At 51.8% G+C, this 17,713-nt stretch overlaps 8 protein-coding genes across 8 annotated transcripts; 5 read left to right on the top strand and 3 right to left on the bottom strand.

Annotated features, from left to right (window-relative positions):
• Positions 1-250: 250 nt before the first annotated feature.
• GLOTRDRAFT_103525 (uncharacterized protein) lies at positions 251-3,258 on the top strand (the record flags this gene model as incomplete). Its single annotated transcript, XM_007864284.1, has 7 exons — positions 251-480; positions 539-570; positions 628-697; positions 782-1,085; positions 1,163-1,782; positions 1,845-2,764; positions 2,867-3,258. 7 exons carry the CDS (start codon positions 251-253, stop codon positions 3,256-3,258), a joined length of 2,568 nt encoding a protein of 855 aa, XP_007862475.1.
• A 2,877-nt stretch (positions 3,259-6,135) lies between these two features.
• On the bottom strand, positions 6,136-7,580 carry GLOTRDRAFT_114188 (uncharacterized protein). The gene is made up of 3 exons (XM_007864283.1): positions 7,315-7,580; positions 7,119-7,243; positions 6,136-7,066 (listed from the first exon to the last, which is right to left on the bottom strand). The coding sequence occupies exons 1-3, from the start codon at positions 7,526-7,528 to the stop codon at positions 6,332-6,334; spliced, it is 1,074 nt and encodes a 357-aa protein (XP_007862474.1). The 5' UTR covers positions 7,529-7,580; the 3' UTR covers positions 6,136-6,331.
• A 98-nt stretch (positions 7,581-7,678) lies between these two features.
• Positions 7,679-8,302, top strand: GLOTRDRAFT_109726 (defender against death DAD protein). Its single transcript, XM_007864282.1, has 3 exons — positions 7,679-7,905; positions 7,982-8,080; positions 8,154-8,302. The coding sequence occupies exons 1-3, from the start codon at positions 7,700-7,702 to the stop codon at positions 8,218-8,220; spliced, it is 372 nt and encodes a 123-aa protein (XP_007862473.1). The 5' UTR covers positions 7,679-7,699; the 3' UTR covers positions 8,221-8,302.
• GLOTRDRAFT_55567 (DUF1748-domain-containing protein) lies at positions 8,273-9,028 on the bottom strand. Its single transcript, XM_007863702.1, has 6 exons — positions 8,784-9,028; positions 8,683-8,720; positions 8,589-8,615; positions 8,501-8,538; positions 8,357-8,437; positions 8,273-8,302 (listed from the first exon to the last, which is right to left on the bottom strand). Exons 1-5 carry the CDS (start codon positions 8,867-8,869, stop codon positions 8,411-8,413), a joined length of 216 nt encoding a protein of 71 aa, XP_007861893.1. The 5' UTR covers positions 8,870-9,028; the 3' UTR covers positions 8,273-8,302; positions 8,357-8,410.
• Positions 9,029-9,289: 261 nt separating this feature from the next.
• GLOTRDRAFT_71004 (Isochorismatase hydrolase) lies at positions 9,290-10,438 on the bottom strand. Its single transcript, XM_007864281.1, has 6 exons — positions 10,249-10,438; positions 10,108-10,172; positions 10,007-10,049; positions 9,796-9,950; positions 9,560-9,737; positions 9,290-9,497 (listed from the first exon to the last, which is right to left on the bottom strand). The coding sequence occupies exons 1-6, from the start codon at positions 10,325-10,327 to the stop codon at positions 9,385-9,387; spliced, it is 633 nt and encodes a 210-aa protein (XP_007862472.1). The 5' UTR covers positions 10,328-10,438; the 3' UTR covers positions 9,290-9,384.
• A 123-nt stretch (positions 10,439-10,561) lies between these two features.
• GLOTRDRAFT_136359 (uncharacterized protein) lies at positions 10,562-14,475 on the top strand (the record flags this gene model as incomplete). The annotated part of the gene is made up of 5 exons (XM_007864280.1): positions 10,562-10,783; positions 10,835-11,288; positions 11,348-11,793; positions 11,853-13,989; positions 14,057-14,475. The coding sequence occupies exons 1-5, from the start codon at positions 10,718-10,720 to the stop codon at positions 14,473-14,475; spliced, it is 3,522 nt and encodes a 1,173-aa protein (XP_007862471.1). The 5' UTR covers positions 10,562-10,717.
• Positions 14,476-14,921: 446 nt separating this feature from the next.
• On the top strand, positions 14,922-15,507 carry GLOTRDRAFT_71003 (uncharacterized protein). The gene is made up of 5 exons (XM_007864279.1): positions 14,922-15,020; positions 15,073-15,083; positions 15,131-15,201; positions 15,252-15,345; positions 15,399-15,507. Exons 1-5 carry the CDS (start codon positions 14,949-14,951, stop codon positions 15,418-15,420), a joined length of 270 nt encoding a protein of 89 aa, XP_007862470.1. The 5' UTR covers positions 14,922-14,948; the 3' UTR covers positions 15,421-15,507.
• Positions 15,508-15,745: 238 nt separating this feature from the next.
• Positions 15,746-17,009, top strand: GLOTRDRAFT_33850 (Aldo/keto reductase; the record flags this gene model as incomplete). The annotated part of the gene is made up of 4 exons (XM_007863534.1): positions 15,746-15,909; positions 15,957-16,068; positions 16,122-16,455; positions 16,504-17,009. The coding sequence occupies 4 exons, from the start codon at positions 15,746-15,748 to the stop codon at positions 17,007-17,009; spliced, it is 1,116 nt and encodes a 371-aa protein (XP_007861725.1).
• Positions 17,010-17,713: the final 704 nt, after the last annotated feature.

Here is a 17,713-nt window from a genome sequence, read left to right as displayed (position 1 = left end):
GAATTGTATGAGGTGTACGGATGTATACACCGGCGTAGTGCATGAGGATTTATCAGTCCCTGTCCGGACGTGCTAGTTGCTAAGTCACCTGCACCCTGTTCACAGTCATCGTGCATTCTAGTAATGCGTGTGGAAGGCGCTGCCAGCAACCCTCAGGGTAAGCGCCCGTCTCGCGCAAAGGAAGACTTCAGCCTGCCAAGCTGGGTTGCCTGACTTCTCACTTGCACTATCAGGACAGCCAGCCAATTTCATGGAGCCTGGCGGCTCGTCTGAGGCTGGGCACACGGCCTCGCGGACGAAGCATTCGAGAGCATCGACGACTGGGTCACCAATAGTAGCAGGTACCGTGCGCACGAGGCCATCGCCTCCCCCAAACTCAGGCGATCAGGGGACACCAGATGGTGCTCGGCCGCCAGCAAAACGTGCCCGGAAGGCCATCAATTGCGAACCGTGCAGAAGTAGCAAACTCAAGTGCGATAGGTGGGTGAACTTGGCTGGCCTTATGTCCGCGGAGTAGGACGGCTTACGCGGCAATTAGAAACCGTCCTTGCTCGTCCTGTGTTCTGAGAGGTCGGTAGTCCTTCATGGTTTTCCACACGGATCTGATTCATCATTGACCGGTATTAGGTACCGCCGCACTGTGCTATCCTGGGTCAGATAGCGCAGCTGCCCAAGGAGTCCGAGGAGATGACCCAAGGTTGGTGTCGGTGTTTTCTACCCATATTCGACAACACGAGCCTTATCAAATGCTCCCATCTCTCATCTCCGACCACAGTCGCAGGACCGGTGTTGACCCGTATCAAGAGTTCGCTCGCATCCGGCAGTCTCTGGCTGTTCTGGAGACGATCATTCATCCGGATTACTTTCGCACTCCTGCTGCGACTGTCGGTACTGATTCCGCTGGTTATTATCCTTCGACCACACCGAGTTCCGACTCTTCGGCGCCTTTTCTATCCAGCAACCATCCGAAGAAAGAACCGAGCGATGATGATCTGCAAAAACGCGCAGTTCCCGGAATGCTTGGCCAACAGGGCATGGGAGGGCTTTACGCGGGCCCAACCAGCGTGGCGACTAACTTAGTCTTGGTGAGATATACGAGTTAACTTGTCACTCCATCTTTCCCATTCGACTCATGAATTTGGACCGCTTATTACTCAAACAGAGAGACTCCCGCGACAGCGATTCGCGCCAGTCCAGCGAGGACAATGCAGAAGCACCTCCGTCCAGTGCTCTTCCTGGCCATGAATATGACGCAGATCTCCTCAATGACTTGCCTCAATGGCGGGTCATTGATGGTCTCGTCAGCTACTACTTCGAATATTGCAATTGGGTTTACAGACATGTATGCCAGTCGACATTCCTCGCTGCTTGGTCGCGCTTCAAGAGCGGGCACTCTCCTGATCGACTGATATTGGCTACTGTCTGCGTGATTATGGCAATCTCCGTCTTCTACCTTCCTGAGCGGCACCCGTTATTGGAGAATATAGTTGAGACGCACGAACAGCTAGGCGACAAGTACTATAGCGTTATGATCAAGGCTTTAGGAAGATACCAGGCTGAGAACAGGACTTACTCACTCGAGCTGGTGGAACTCCTGTTGATCCGCTGCCATTATCTCACACTAAGCAAAACAGACTGTGAGGAAGTATGGACGGTCAGAGGCGAATTGGTGAGTCTTGCGACTGCCATGGGACTACACCGTGATCCTAGGAAATGGAAGATGAGTAGAGAGGTTGCAGAACGTAGACGGTGGGCTTTCTGGCATATCATTTTACTTGAAAGGTCAGTTATTACAATGCAAAATTCCTGCGCCATTCTTGCTGAGCGAACCTTCTGTGGAGTAGATGGCAAGCGTTCATGTTTGGCCGTCCGATCTCTGTTGCCTCCCACCATTTCGACACACAGCTACCATCTTCGCATGATCCTTCGCTTCTTTCCAATACTCAAAGCCCCTCGTTATATTTGCCCAATATTGCCTTGTTCAAATTGGCGTACATTCTGGGAGATATCATGAATGACGCTGTCTCACTCAAGCCTGTTCCATATGAGACGGTGATGGCGCATGATCAAGCCTTGAAACGTTGGGCCGAGGATTTACCCAAGGAAGTGGATCTGGATGAGTTCAGCGTCGCCCGAAGTCTGGCCAGTAGGGATTTGGGCACCATCAGACTGGGTGTCCAAAGCGTCATCATCAAAACCAGCTATTATCATATACGTTTCACTCTTCATCGCCCCTACGCTAGTGCCCCCTCGCTAAGTGCAGCCCCATCCAAGTCGCAGAACTCCTCATTTCATCAGCAGTCTCTTGAGATTGCTGTAGGCTATGCACGACGGTTGGTCTTGGTCGTCGGCCAGGTTCGGCCAGATTTCCAGAACAACACTTCTCTTGCCGTCCCAGGACACATGAATTGGGGCCCGTTTCATATCTTCTCCGCTGCCATGTTCTTCTCTTTCCAGCTCATAAATAATCCTGACCAAGCTGGCGCGCATATGTTCCGGACGAGTGTGCGACAGGCTATGGAAACACTCCGGTTATGCAGAGGTGCACCGTTGGCCGACAAAGCTTTGGATATCTTGGACGCCCTCGCTCCCTTGTCTCTACGGGAGAGTGACCACACCACGGACAAGGGTAAAGAGGATAGAGACAGGCAAATGACCCACGTCTTGAGCGCCGTGAGAAACCTTGCATTCCCTTGCCACGATTCACCAAGCTATCCGTATCCGTACGGCCGTGGAGGTCTGGATTCTCCGGCGTCTGGAAGCAGTGGCAGGAGAAGGGATATGTCGAATACACCTCCCATAGTGCCCGGACGACCCCTTCTGACCACCGCGCTCGATCCTAGTCTTATGGCAACCTCCCATCAAGGCGAGCCTAAGCAGCCTGGGAGCGGTATATCCGGGTACCAGACCAGTGTATCATCCGAATTATCGTCCTTAGCGCCATACACGCACCCTCCGCCAATGCCGCCCCCTCACCTGCACTCGTCTTTGATCTCGCAACAGCACCAAGGAATGTCTACCGGGCAGCACTCTATGCATGAGATGCCATACTCGCACGGCTATTCTCAACAGCACTCGCAAGGCATGTATGGTGCTGGACTGAACTACAGCCAACAACCTAGCGAAGAGATGATATGGGGCGCTTCCATGGGCTTTGGTCATTCAGAGTGGACCAACTTCGTGAACGTGGTAAGGCAGGATACGGGCAGAGCAAGCACCGAGCACGCTGGCAATTCACATGGATTGTCTCATGGCTAAGATGGCTAAGGTGAGGGCTCGGTTTTACAGCCATTTGCAGATCGATGGGCCCACTTTTTGAGAATCATTTACAGTCGGACCACGTCGGACAAGCAACTTCAAGTCCCCGAGAGACAGAAATCAGACCATCTGGACTTCTCTACCTTCTTCCGACGTCCCTGGCACTCACTCCGACCCACTCCGACTATACGTGGTTTTCTGAATTGATGGTCTATCGATCTGCAAACGGCTGTATTGGCTGGCTTCAGTATTCTGTCGTGCAAAGCGCGCACTCTATGATCCGATCACAATCTTGTTTTCACTTGGACGTTATCAATGCAGCCTGAGTCTTCTGGGATTGACTGTAGTGTATTTTGCATTTTTGGGGGGATTTCGCGATGTTCATCATTGATTCGTATTGCAAACACGGCGTATACATGTACAATAGAAGCATAGTAGGATAATCTTGTACAGTTGTCTGTATGGAGGAAGCGTGTTGGGTACAACTCATAAGCCCCAACGTATCTCTATATAGATGTCACTGGACGCGGTCCTGTTCTACAAGCACGACGTGAGGCACGAACGGCTAGAGGTAAGGCCTTACCTCCCGAACGGCTTGGGCTTATGTCGAGCCAAGCTGAGAGCAAACGAGAGATGCCACGCGAGCGCCGCCCTTTCCCTTTCGAGCTCAGCGCGTGCAACGTTTTTCGTGTTACGCGTCGTTTGCCCAGCTTGGCTCGACGTATTCTTCGTGCCCGCCCTCCGCATCCCCGTTTCTTACTATCATTGAGGGGGTTCTGCAAAAAGTATCGAATTCGGCCTGTAGCATTCCGCACACTTGGCGGATTCTTACCGGATCTTCCGCATATTGTGTGTAACTTAGTGATGAACGTCCTCATTATTTTTGTGCATTTTTATGCAGCCTGTGGAACGTAGGAGAGAGATGCCGGTTCATGTAGGGGGTTCTGCAAAAAGGTGTCACATGCGGTCACAGTGGGATCTCGCCGCGAGCGATGTCACGCTTTTGTCACGATATGGGCCCGGGAGATGTGCAAAGTTGCCTCTCTATCTCGACACGCTCGTTATTTACTCTATCGGGCTGGTGTATTGTACTATAGACAGCGTATTCATGATACGCCAAGCCATTCCACTGCAGTCCGTTGAGAGCATCACGAGAGATCTAGTGGACACTGTTTTCTTCCCATGGCCTACCGGACCCATTTTCTCTCCCTCTCTTCAACCACAGCAGATATTCCCATTCTGACTTAACAGAGGTTCTATTCTAGTGTATATATACCTGCCTGAGCTTACCCAACATTTTTTGGTTGAGTGTGGAATGAGATATAAGGGGGTGAGGGGGTTCTGCAAAATTTGCAGAACCCCCTCAATGATAGTATAGTGCTTTGGTGTAGCCCGCCCAAAGACGTCGCGCTCAGAGCCTCGGGTCCGGCTGTCGGCTTGCGACATCCCGGTGCCACACTTTTGCCGCCACACCGGCCTCAGCCGGCCCGAACCTCCCCCAAACCCTGGAAATCGGACTCAGCATTAATATTGCACTCGCCGATTTCCAGTCTTTCCCCAGGCTCCTAGAACCATCCGTCTCCGCGTCCTCGATCCTCTCTCTCTGCTAGGGCATATGTGAAGATGTTATGTAATAGGGCTTATATAATGCAGCTTATTTATAGATGTGTTTCCTAATTAAGACGACTAGTGAGGATGAGGACGCTCTGAGACGGCTGGCCCAACTCGTCGTCCGAGGTTTTACCGGAATTATGTAAGGCAGCTAAGCGACTAACGACGCGTCGACTGCCCAATTCGGATTTTCGAAGCGGCTTTCTCGTCGCACCTGAGCTGCCTTTGTCCTCTGCTCGCACGCGCGTGGACGGCAATAAAGCTGTTAATAACAAAATAATGTATTACATCTGCGTTGTGGATTGCATGCACTTCCGCCGAGTCTCCCCCATATCAATAAAGAAAATAGTGAACAATTATTTACTACAAGATTCAAGAAGCTACTGTCTCCATCTCTTTAGCGAAATCAAATGAGATTGAACATAATATCTCATGTCATAAGGTGTCAGGCTACTTTCCATTGAAGAGCCTGGTGCTTGCCCTTTACCAATGTATTCAAAATAATCTATCCATCAAGAATACAAAGCAAAAGACCCTTAGACTCCTTATGTATTATTACTACACCAGACAGTGTCTTTCTATTTAATGCTGAATTCATATGCTCCACCATCGACGCGCGTGCGAGCAGAGGACAAAGGCAGCTGAGGTGCGACGAGAAAGCCACTTCAAAAATCCGAATTGGGCAGTCGACGAACGTCGATAAACCGGCAGTAAACCGAAGCGTCGTTAGTCGCTTAGCTGCCTTACATAATTCCGGTAAAACCTCGGACGACGAGTTGGGCCAGCCGTCTCAGAGCGTCCTCATCCTCACTAGTCGTCTTAATTAGGAAACACATCTATAAATAAGCTGCATTATATAAGCCCTATTACATAACATCTTCACATATGCCCTAGCAGAGAGAGAGGATCGAGGACGCGGAGACGGATGGTTCTAGGAGCCTGGTCTTTCCCTTGCTTCTCGTATATGAGAAGCTCCTTAGCTTGGCCGGGACTGTAATATGCCCCTGTAGAAATTCCGGGCAGCTCAATTCCTCTGAATCGGAGTTGCAAACTGCGGCACCTGAACCGCGGCGATAGCAGACGTGAGGATGAAGACAACCTCAACACTAAACCGCAGCATGCTAGCATATGCGGGGCTTACGTACCTGAAATACTTGCAGCAGCTTCGAAGGATCTTTGACGTTTGCTCTCAGGACCTTCACAGTGACACGCGGCCCTTACAGCCGCAGCTACTTAGTCTGAGTGCATACCGTTATAGTGGACATGGCGGCCTGATCGTCATATAATGATATATTCTCCGCACGTTCTGGTGTTACTTAGCAGGGAAATCGGAACACAGCGATACTTTTGACATTAGTGCATGTCGACATGGGGTCGCAGATTAGGCAGTTAATACTGCTGCAGTGTAGAAACAAGGAAGGCAGAGCAGTGTGGGCTATAGGCCGGCACAGGGTATCTCGCCCTAAGGCATCGTCGTGAAAGAGCCCGCCACTGCCATGTACCGCTCGGAAACCTTCTTCCAGTTCAAGACCGACCAAAACCTCTTCATGTACTCTTCCTTGCCCCAAACCCCATACCCGCCGCTCATCCAGGAACGCTCGTGCACACTGACACAGAAAAGGGGGTATAATGTCTCCCCTAATCGGTCGTCGAGATCCTGCGGAGCTCGGTTGTATGACACCCGTGGTTCGTCCCCAATGCTTGCGTAAGCGGCAACCGAGTCTAACAACCCGGCCGGGGTTGGGAAGGATTCTTGTGAACGAGTCACTGACGTGTGCAACGACCGAGTATGCATTGGGGGGTTTAGAGGAGATGAGGACGAGGAAACGCCAGAGGTGGGGGATGCAGGAGCCGTGGAGGTACTGGCCGGTGAGGATACATTAGGCTCGCCAGAGGGCCTTGAGCTGGTCTGTTTCTGGGAGAACCTGTCCAGTACGGTGCCCAAAACAATCCTATCATCTTCTCCTCCCATCTGGTGCCTGCTGCGTACTAGCAATGTTCCAGTCCCGAATGTTGAGATCGCGCCCAGTGCACCACTCTGGTCCGCCACCAACCAGACCCAACCTGATGAAAACATCCCAAGTGCATGGGCAGAGACAATAGATTTGAGTTGAGTGAGCGACCCTATTTGCCGGTTGATCCTCCGTAGCAAGTCAGCATTGATATTTGACTCATGGGCATCCTTGGTAGAGGGTGTCTACTCCCACAATGGTGAGCACGACCTGCCAGACACGATGTAGGACACATACCAAAGATTCCAAGAAGAAGCTGTTATTCAACGCTTCGCTGGCATAATTATAGGCTATGACTTGACTCCTGTCCCATGATGTCTCAATGATGGTCTGCACCACACTTTTGTTTTCGTGAGAGGTGCCTGTTCAGATACGTACGGGAACGTACAATCCCTCAGAGAAGTCACTGCTATGGCGGAATGACACAGCTTACCTCGTGTCTCCTCGTTCAACCTGTTCAGCAAGCCTTCCTGATATTCAACGGCAAGAGTTCTCAATGCTTTGGGATTCAGGAACTCTCCGAGACCTCCTTCTATCGGGTAAGGTAATGATTTCCTGGTGTGAGCGTGCCGAACGAGCACCCTAGAACTCTGCCTTCTCCAAGCTGCTCGCAGACTTGAGCGTACTATTCGTAGGCTGGTGCTCATGGTATGCAGAAGGGAGCCCCGTCGAAGGAACAAGCAGACGACCAAGAGGACCAAGCCGACCCGTGTCCAAGTTTTCGATATTTCCCGACGCGGCGAGTTTGTTTGGCCTACGCGGCGGCTTTGTTTGGCTCCATACCACAAGCCTCCTCCACGTAGACCGCAGCGTCCTTCATGGCCCCTCCCAAAGCACCAGCGACTTCTACGTCTCCAGCAGACAATAGCGCCATTCATTCATTATGGAAAGCCTATAACGATACAACACCATCCCGCCTGAAGCTCATCGACACTTTCCTGGTGTTCCTCATGCTCTCTGGCATAGCGCAATTCCTGTACTGTATACTCGTGACCAACTTCCCTTTCAACGCTTTCCTAGCAGGGTACGTGTAGGAGTGACGTTTAGAAGCGCGTCCCATGTGAGAAGGGTTGACAGTGAGCTGAGATGCGCTCGAGCAGGTTCGGCAGCTGCGTTGGCCAATTCGTCCTGACTGCGTCGCTGCGGTCCCAAGTCAACCCAGAGAATAGAGGAGAGTTCAAAGACGTATCCCCAGAGCGGTACGCGTGTTTCCTTATGGAACTGCTTACACTTGATTGATGTGGTCGCTCGTCTGCTGGAATGTACTCTCAGAGCTTTTGCAGACTTCGCTCTAGGATCCATTGTGCTACATTTCTTTGCCTTCAACTTCCTGGGTTGATTCGCATGAGCCTGTCTCATCGAGCTGCTATTGGGATGAAGTGCCTTGTCTGACTATGATATTTAGAGTCTATAAATACAGACTGACAGTCAAGCGCGTCAGTGTTGAGGCAAGGATGCGTATGCGAGGCACTCACATTACATGTAAAAATGGTATAGTACTGCGTGGTCGTATCCGTATCCATGGGACCCTACTTCCGTTCAAAAGAGGAGGACCTCTGTGTTCGTTATATCGCCGGTTGGAAAGATGCATCGGGAGGGTGAGCATGAAAGGCACGTACCCCGAAGACAACCACTGCGAAATCAAAGATGTATTCCCCTGGGTCTACTCAGGAAGCCGATCGCGTATAAGGACGTATGATGACCTACCGGCTTCCAGATACGACCTCAGCAACTCTGTCAAGGACCTTCATCAGTATCAAAAGAACAACTTTCAAGGTGTACAGGAAAGAAGTGGTCTCACGTCGTACATCCTTGTTAGGTACCTGGTGCAGGGCGGGTCTGATATGGAGACAGTCAGGACTAGTTGGCTTCTTCCCGGATAACACAGACCAAGACACAGACGTTAAACCAGTATTGCGCTTTACACCAGCGAGGAAAGCGCTAATGAGGAGAGCATCGAACCCTAGGTGCACTAACTTGCCAAACATGATGTGGCTGTGGGACGGGTCTTCTGCAAATGAGCAAGGGCGATTGTGCGACAGCAGTACGAGTTGAGATAAGGGCGCTCAGAGGAGTTGATAAATGTTTACGAGGATGACTTCAGCGAGCGTAAGACCGGACGGAGAAATTGAATGACTGCTGTGATGCAAGAGCAGAGAGAGCAAGCTGCCGGATGTGGCAGTGGCACGCGGCGCGTCCTGGCCACGCGCGAACGCTGCATTTCTAAAATTCTAACATAGACTACATATCCACAGCTGCTATGTACACCCTTTCTTTTTCTGGTGGAGCGTTGGTTTTGACCGGCTTCCGTCAGAGACTCGCTGTCTTCTTAGCCCCGCTGCCAATGGCTGTTGGGTTTACACCCAGAGGGTTCCACCACCAGGAAATGCACTTGCGCAGTGTGGGACTCGATATCCGAAGCCGATGGACTGCTGTACACAACTCAATTGTGCGATGAGCGACAGGCATGCGGGTATCTTAACCATGTATTCAGACAGTGTTACTATAAATTACTGGCAAAAGTCGGACGGAGCTTTCGCAAGGCGTTCCCGGTGGTTTCTTTGTCTTCCTTGATAATAGCGGAAAAAGCTTTGAACTGTGGCTTCCCAGAGTCCGCTATTTCCCATGGCTGTTAGTCGTGCACGCATGCAGAGTGTCGAAGTCAGACGAGAGCTCACCCATGAGTTCGAATACTGCACTCTCGCTGGTCGATATGTACGCGCCGACTTGCCTCATCCTGGCGAGTGCAATGGGCACTTCCACCTTGTTGCAGCTGGACACTGCATCTGCGACAATGTATACTTTGTAGCCTAGCGATAGAAGGTCTAACGTCGTCTGCAGTACGCATACATGGGACTCCATTTACGAAGCACTCAGTGGGCAGGCTGGGCGCAGATGTCATAGCCGTACTCACCTCTATTCCTACGATGATGACACATTTGAAGCCACGAGGTTTAAGGAGGTCCTTTACCTCCGCCGTGACCATAGAAAACAGGGTCTTTGGGACATTCGCCAGGTATAACGGCCCTAAAGAACCCAAAGCCAATTCCGGGGCGGTCGGTCCAAGTGCTGGTAGGAAGGATCAGGATTTGGCTCCGAACACGGCATAAAGAACAGACGGGGACCTTTTGGGTTCTGCTCCGTGACTACCACAGGGATTTGCAGTACCTACGCAAGTTTCAAGGGATCTGGGGTAGTTACTATTCATAGGGATAGCGAATAGTACCTTGGCTATTTTCAGAACTTTGTTGACTGTCGTTATCAGCTCATGGTATCCGTAAATTGCACTTTCTATTGGGAATGGGCGGTAGAGTACATTGGCGGTTAGTTACATCTATCACGGGCTCTGGGAGTTGCACGCACGCACGGAACTTGGTTTGAATATCACAGACAAATATAACGGTCTCCTCGGCTACCAGCTTCAAGTTATCGGAGGGGGCGGGCATTATCAGTTCGTAAGACAGAAGAAATCACTTGGATGATTGGGAAGATGGGTGGTCTCGAGCTGGGAAATACAGCGTGCTCTTAACGTCTCACATGGATGCGTACGGAGCCCCGCAATAATTGAGCAGATGAGGGTCCCGGGATAGACACGCCACCTGATCCTTAATTAATCCGGCAGTGGCGGTCGGCGTTCTCCGCAGCCTATTTGTGTTGGTTCAACAGTTCGAGTTTCCCTTGCTGTCTGCCATCACGCACGCTGTCCTGCTAACAGGGTCCCAAGCCGTGCCTACGGTCCCGTCCTCTCTTTACCCCAGTCGCTCTCTTCAAGGTTCCTACGCTCTTTCTGGATTGGCAATATCCACCCGAGAAAATCAAGAAAATCACATTTCACTATGGACATTATGCATGCAGTTGATGACACGACGCAAGGCCAGCTTGATCTTGTCGAAAAGAAGCGGGTGCGTCACGATTCTGGCTGCGTCTGGATGGGATCACTGAACACCTTGTAGTTTGATTCCTTCCGTCTGGGAAAGGCCCCCGTGGCTTCATCCCGGCCCAGGTCTTTCCATGGACGCCCACGTTCTCGCAACACTTCTATCTCTTCTTTGTCTGCCATTTCTGTTTCCACTTCATCTACTTCTGTCAAATTTATGAACGATATGTCCCCCACTTCTGTTACACACCCCGTAGGGCCCTCCAAGCGACCCACTTCCCGGCCCACCTCACATCACCGGCGACAGTCCTCTGTATCTACCCGCAGAGAGTCAGCGGAAGTCATGGGTAAGGCTCTGTCTGACTTGCCGCCCTCAATCGCGGAAGACAACATCAATCTCGGCGACAAGGACTCTGTCCGTAGACAAGCGCTCTGGGCACTGGAGGGCAAGTCGTCTGTCGGCGATTATTCCAAGGTAGAGATACCTGAGCTTGGAACCCCCGAAATTGAGAGACGGATATTTGAATTCCGTGAGTTCTTCTCGTATCAAAAAGTAAGGGGATAGTTTTAACGGTGCTGTGCCTTGAAGCGAGCAAGCCCTCGTTTCCTCCTGGACCAGGGATGGGATTTGGGGGAGGTATCAATAGCCTCGTTGGTAAACGTGATTCGTTCGGCAAATCAACCTTCCCGTCTTCGTCTACAAAGGATCAGCTCGATACTCTCCTGGAAGAGGAAGAAGAGGAGGAAGAGGAGGTCGGAGAGGTTGCTTCCCTCACCTCAAGAGAGGCAGATGCGCAGGCTTGCGAAGTCCGTCCAGTCACTATCTCCGTTATTACCCCGTCTCCAGCCCCAGCTCGTCACCGCCCGGTTGGTCTCAGTCTGCGCCCTCTGTCACTGACGCCAGATGCCGTTGTCAGCTACACGAGCGGCAATCTGCCGACACCAGTCTCTACTCCACGATCAACAGGATTGAAGTCCCTTACTCTGGCCAATCCCGCCCTTAGCGAAGGAAAAGATAATCAGAGCACCCACGATGTCAGTCGATCTGATAGTCTTCTGGCGTTGCTTTTATTGACATGTTTTTGTCTTCATAGCCGACTTCAGCTTCTAAATGCAATTCATTAAATTCTGACGTAGAGCGCAGACGTTCGATGTCGCCTGCAACTGTCCTAGCGAGGCGCAGCAGTATCTCATATATCTCCTCCGACTCCCCTCGCTGTGCAGCGGCCTCTCTCCCAACCCCTGAGATGACACCGACGTCGACATCTAGCCGATATCGGTACTCTGCATCCAGTACAGATAGTGACCTGGCTCGAGAGCCACTGTCTTCTAGCGAGCAGCACTTCCTCGTGAAGCAGCATTCAGCATTGCTCGCCAGGATCGAGGATCTTGAGCGTGCCCTGTCAGCTCGTCCTCGGTCTCGTCGCACGTCTTACGCCTCCGATATATCGACGTCGGTATCAATCAGCAGTTCAGAACCTAGCGATGAGATACTGCAGCTTGTGGCAGATCTCAAAGCAGAACGAGACGAACTCAAGAAGGATGTGGATGGTTGGAGGGTCCGAGTCAGTGACTTGGACAAACAGGTTGGTGTCCTTGCCAACAGAGTCGACATGGAGAGACGCGAGGCTTGGGTTGCTAGAGAGCGCGTTGGCCTCCTGCAGGTTGAAAAGAGCTCTTTGGAGAGGGAATTGACTGCGCAGCGCGTCTTGGTGGAGGAAAGTCAGGAAAGGTATTCTGCTGCCAAGCAAGAGCTTGAGGCTCTGCAAGGCAAGTGCGAGCGACTGGAGCAAGAAGTCGAGCAATCTCGCAAGTACCCTGCGGAGATTGCTGCTCTCCAAGCGGAGCTAGCGCAAGAGAGGTCGAAGAGGGAAGCATATGAGCGAGAATTGGAGAACGCGGGCCTGCTGGCGACGCCGACACCCAATTCTTTCGAATTCAAGGTGACTCCCCTGCGCAACCGAAGCTTCGGTTTTATGTCGGTGGGTTCCGAGAGTTCATTCACTGACGTGGAATCTGTCGATGAGACTTCGTTTCGCAACGAGAAGATTCTGAAAGCTGTCGCAGAGGAGGACGAAGACCACGATGATGAACTTGCTAGGTATGAGGAAGAGAATGAGTCGGACGTCAGCCTCGAGAGTCCCGACGGTTCCTCCGTGGGCTCCTTTGAAGAGTTGCGTCGCTCCGTCAGGGACCTAACAATCGACGTCCCTACTGCCTCCACAATCTCGCGTGTTGTCCTTTCTGCTAGCCCTTCACCTTTGCCATCGCCGTCTCCGTCTCCTGTCTTTGATGAACCCGTCAGGCCAACACACAGCCGTCGCAATTCACTGTCCAAGGCATGGACGTTCCCTAAAGGTCCTCAAGTTCAGGTGTCCCGCAGGAAAGACTCCGTCGACCGTTTCTTCGGTTGCTTGGAAGATCTCGATGCATCTCCCCCCTTGTCGTCATCAGGCGTTCAGAGCGACAAGGGCGCATTCTCAAGCTCGTTTACTCTCGGTATTGAGGATGACGATCTTCCCCCTTTCTTGCTGCCTTCGGATGTTGGTACCGTTGTCTCGGAGGAGACTTTCAAACTTGATGTTGGTACCGTTGTCTCGGAGGAGACTTTCAAACTTGATGTCCTTTATGAGGAAGATGAATCCGAGGAACATAATGAGAAGCAGACGGACGAGGACGCAGCAAGTGAAATAGAAGGCGAAGAGGTAGAGGGCGGCATCAGGTTTACTTTCTCTCCACCGTCGAAGGCAGATGAAGCGCCTTCATTCTCTGCGCCCTGCTTCCACGAGGCAGATGGAGCCGAGCCTGCTCCGTTCACTTTTCCCCAGCAGAGGGTGTCACAGGAGTCTGTTCAGCAACCCACCGATCAGTCCACCAGATCGCCGCCGTCGCTACTTAGGAAGGTATCAACGCCATCGGGTATACCTAGGTCCACCAGGATACCTAGCGCAATCCCTCTCGCAACGAAGGCCAGCCCCCCTAAGCCTGCTGTACCGGAATATCCCATCAGTGTATCTGGTTCTCTTCGATACTTCACTCCTCCGAGCAAGCGTGGCGGAGTAATGCCCTCATGCATACCCCATAGATCTCCATCAAGCCCGTCCCCTACTAGGATCGGGACTCCTACTCGGTCGAGATGTATGACGCCTGTTACATTCATACCTCATTCGCTGGCACGGCAGGGCTCCTCTACTGCAAAGGCGAAGCCAAATGGTTCAAATGGTTCGACCGGTTTGCCTTGCCTCAAGTCGTCCATTAGTGCGCATGCTTACTCTTCTGTGTCTTTGTTATGATTTAGTGAGTGTTGTCGCGGGCGCGCCTTCCAGGTCATGCGATGAATGCTCATTCTTCCAACCGGGCCCGTCTGACATGACCAACTCAAGCCTTTCCTATCAATTACCCACTGATACCTCTCCGACTTGCGACGGTTCAAAGCAGTGTTCCACGACTACCTCTCCCTCTGTACCTTCTAGCCTGTTTTCGCCACGACTTTCCCTTCTTACCAACTTCATCAGTGCGTCTGGACTGCCCTGGAGCCCTCGATGTAATTCCGACAGCCCGTTGTTACCGGATCATTCGGACAATGTGCCAGCTATGAGTACTGGACGGAAGGAAAGGGGCTTCGTGTCGAAAGAGAAGCAACTGGAAGCTCTTAGAGCTCGTATGGAGGAGGAGAGGAAGCTAAAGTTGCGAAGTGGCGGCGTCCTCAACCTTTGATCCGCAGATAAAGGTCTCGTCCCCTTCCTATGCCTCCAGTTTCAATTTATCGGCCGGCTTTCGTATCCCTGCTCAAAGGGGTGGTGTAGCTTTGTGGGCTCGGACACGTTTTGTTCTTCACAGCATTATTTATGCACGTATACCTGAGGCGCCGCCCATGCGGCTTGATGCTCTGGGCTGGTATGTCCACAGTGTATATACATTGTTTATCTGTATTAGTAGAGAGAGCAACACCTGTTGGTGTCTGGACGCTTTCGAGTTTGCTATGAGGCTGCTGTCATGCTTTCGATGTTCTTGCGCTATATCTTGGAATTACTGACTTCTATGACAATTGACGTGCCCGGCTTTACCCGAGTTCAACCGTGTGAAAAGTCGCGTAATGTCCCCCACGAGGCTTGTCGAGACTACCCGCTGCGACGTTGAAAGAGACCATCAAGACACAGACTCTCTGAACATCCTCATCCCTATTTACGATGCCCGTCGGAGCGCGCCCCAACGCGGTTAGGCCCCGCAAGACTTTCATGCAGAACTGGTTCGCCATCGAGGTCAGTCTATTCCCCAAGGGTGGCGAATCATGCTAACGTATGCGTTTGCTAGGCCATCCCTATGTATGAGCACGAACAGCTAACTTTATTGTGTCTAACTATGCAGATAGATACGCCATTATCGGCACTGTAGTTGTCGGCGGAGCGTGGTACCTTACCAGGCTTGCGATGGGTCCTACTGGTAGGTCACTGTAGTCTCACAGCTTTGGGTTTTGACATACCGTTCTTTAGTCGTCTGGACCAAGTCTAACCCTACACCATGGAATGACATTAAGCCTGACGAGAATGTCAAGCTGATGAGCGTCAATCAGCAATTCGACAAGAGGTACGCCTCGCATCCACGTAAACTAGCCCATGGGTATTAAACCTTCCGCTCAGCTGGAAGCGCGAGAAGTTGTAGTGGCTATCCTACTCCTAATCACAGTTTAGGCATCAGGAATGTCTATTGTACTCCTGAACCGAATGTGATTCTTTTACTTGGCCTCAGTACGTCACGCTAAGGCGTTATTATTGCGTGACACCCTTCGAGGGCCGATCCGGTCCATCGATCCCGTGCACTGGTATATCAGCAGTGATCCCCAGGTTCGTGCCGCTATTCCCTACGCCACAGATGACTGTGACTCTAGACGCTCCTGAGCCTGTGTTCACTCTACCTCCTCTCGATTCTATTCCTGACGGGGATGAAGACAAACCGGTGCCAGGCTCCTCCTTTGTAAGTACTGTCGATGAACAGTCTCTGTCATAAGGTGTTGAATTCTGCGGAGCGTGAACTTGGGCCGCTGGGTTCACCAGAACTGGTGTTTGGAGCAGCGACCTTCTCATACCACTACAATACCGATGAATTTCTCACATCAGATATACCGTTCAGAACGGTGAGGCTAGCTTTGCGGTAAGTTGCGCAAATGAGGTGTAGGCTGTAGCTGATGAATCAGGCAGATATGGAATCAATGTCTTTGATACTGCACCATACTATGGCAACTCTGAGATTGTACTGGGAACTGTCCTGAAAGCCTTACAGCCGGAGTTCCCCCGCACTTCCTACAAGCTGGTAATAAGTGATGTCATGGGCGTCCCTGTTTGCATGCTAACCTTCCCCCGAAGATCACGAAGTGCGGGCGTTATAGCCCCGGCCAAGATGGGTTTGACTACTCCCCTGCAACGATCCGCACAGGTATCCTCAGGAGTCTCGCGCGCTTACATACAGGCTATCTGGACGCTGTGTATCTGCACGATGTGGAATTTGTCTGCACGAAGGTTGCCTCGAAAAGCACCGGAAACCATGCGACTGCTCTGAAAGAAGACAAAGCTGCCTATGGTCTGCTGGAGGGCGAGGAAGGAAAGATTTGGGGCGAAGGCGATCAAAAGATTCTTGACGCTATTGGTGAACTACGCAAGTTGAAGCAAGAGGGTCTCATCAGGAATATCGGTATCTCAGGTATGCGCATACACCCATCCTTCCTCGCAACATGCCAACCAGTCTTAGGTTTCCCGCTTCCCACACTCCTGCGTCTGGCCTTGTTGGTGCTCCACACGCCGCCATATGAGCCGTTGGATATCATCCTCTCCTATTCGCACCTCTGTCTCCAGAACGCAACTTACAGCGAATTCATCCCTCACTTCCGCGACCGCGCTCAAATTCGAAACGTGCTCACCGCATCCCCGCTGAGCATGGGCTTGTTGACGCCCTCGCCACCAATATGGCATCCCGCCCCGGAGCCTTTGCGCGGTGCAATCGAGGAGGCCAACAAGCAGTGCGCTGAATGGGATGGCGGATTAGTCAACATTGCGGTGGGCTATGCGCTCCGTCGTGCGAAGGACGTTCCTACGGTCGTAGGTTTCAGCAAACCCCGAGAGGTGCATGAGAACGTCAGGGTATGGCGAGAAGTGCAGGATGATGTAGAAGGGCATCGAAGGAAGGAACTGGAGAACAAGTGTGTGGGTATCTTTAGAACCGCTGGCTATCTGGACTGGGACTGGGCTACCGCCTGAGCCTGGCACCATGCGTTGACCTCTTTCAGGAAGAATCGTTGGGCTGAATGGTTGTAAATATTATGAACGTAACTTTGTGTGGTCAGACCGACAATCAAATGCATTTTCTGCTAGCATTGATGCTTTATTATTACATGAAACTATAGATACAATATATGCGGGTAGACCAAGTGGTATGCGACGCTCCATTCCATTGACAATGCCCATGGCCGCAGAGATTACCGTGTCTTGATAATACCCGCGGCGACCAACTTCATAATCTTCTGCCGGATCATCGGGTTCTTCATGTGGTCTTGTAATGCCGCAGGATCCGACTGAGCCTGCTGCAATATTGACTGCATGACGGGATCATTCATGATGCCCTAGAGAAACAGAGTAAGCATAAGAGCAAGGTAAGAGGACAATCCGGTATAATGACTTACTGCAACCTCAGGATCCCTCATGGCTCTCTGGAGAACCTCCTCCTCACTCTCACCCGCGCGCTCAGAATACATCGCCTGCTGGCACTTGATCATCTGCGCCTGTATCTCAGCCTTGTGCTTGTGGTCCGTATCGTGGTCCTCGGCCTGCTGGATAGCCTCGATGGCCTTGACGTAGTCCTTCATCACGAACAACACGTGGCTTTTGCGGATGTACGCCTTCACGAAGCTCGGGTCGACCTCGATCGCCTTCTCAGCGTCCTTGAGCGCCTCGGGCAGCGCGGC

This window comes from Gloeophyllum trabeum (genome assembly GCF_000344685.1).
Source record: "Gloeophyllum trabeum ATCC 11539 unplaced genomic scaffold GLOTRscaffold_00002, whole genome shotgun sequence".
NCBI classification, from domain to species: domain Eukaryota; kingdom Fungi; phylum Basidiomycota; class Agaricomycetes; order Gloeophyllales; family Gloeophyllaceae; genus Gloeophyllum; species Gloeophyllum trabeum.
The sequence above is the reverse complement of the archived record's forward strand: the minus strand, read 5'-3'. Positions and strand labels throughout refer to the sequence as shown.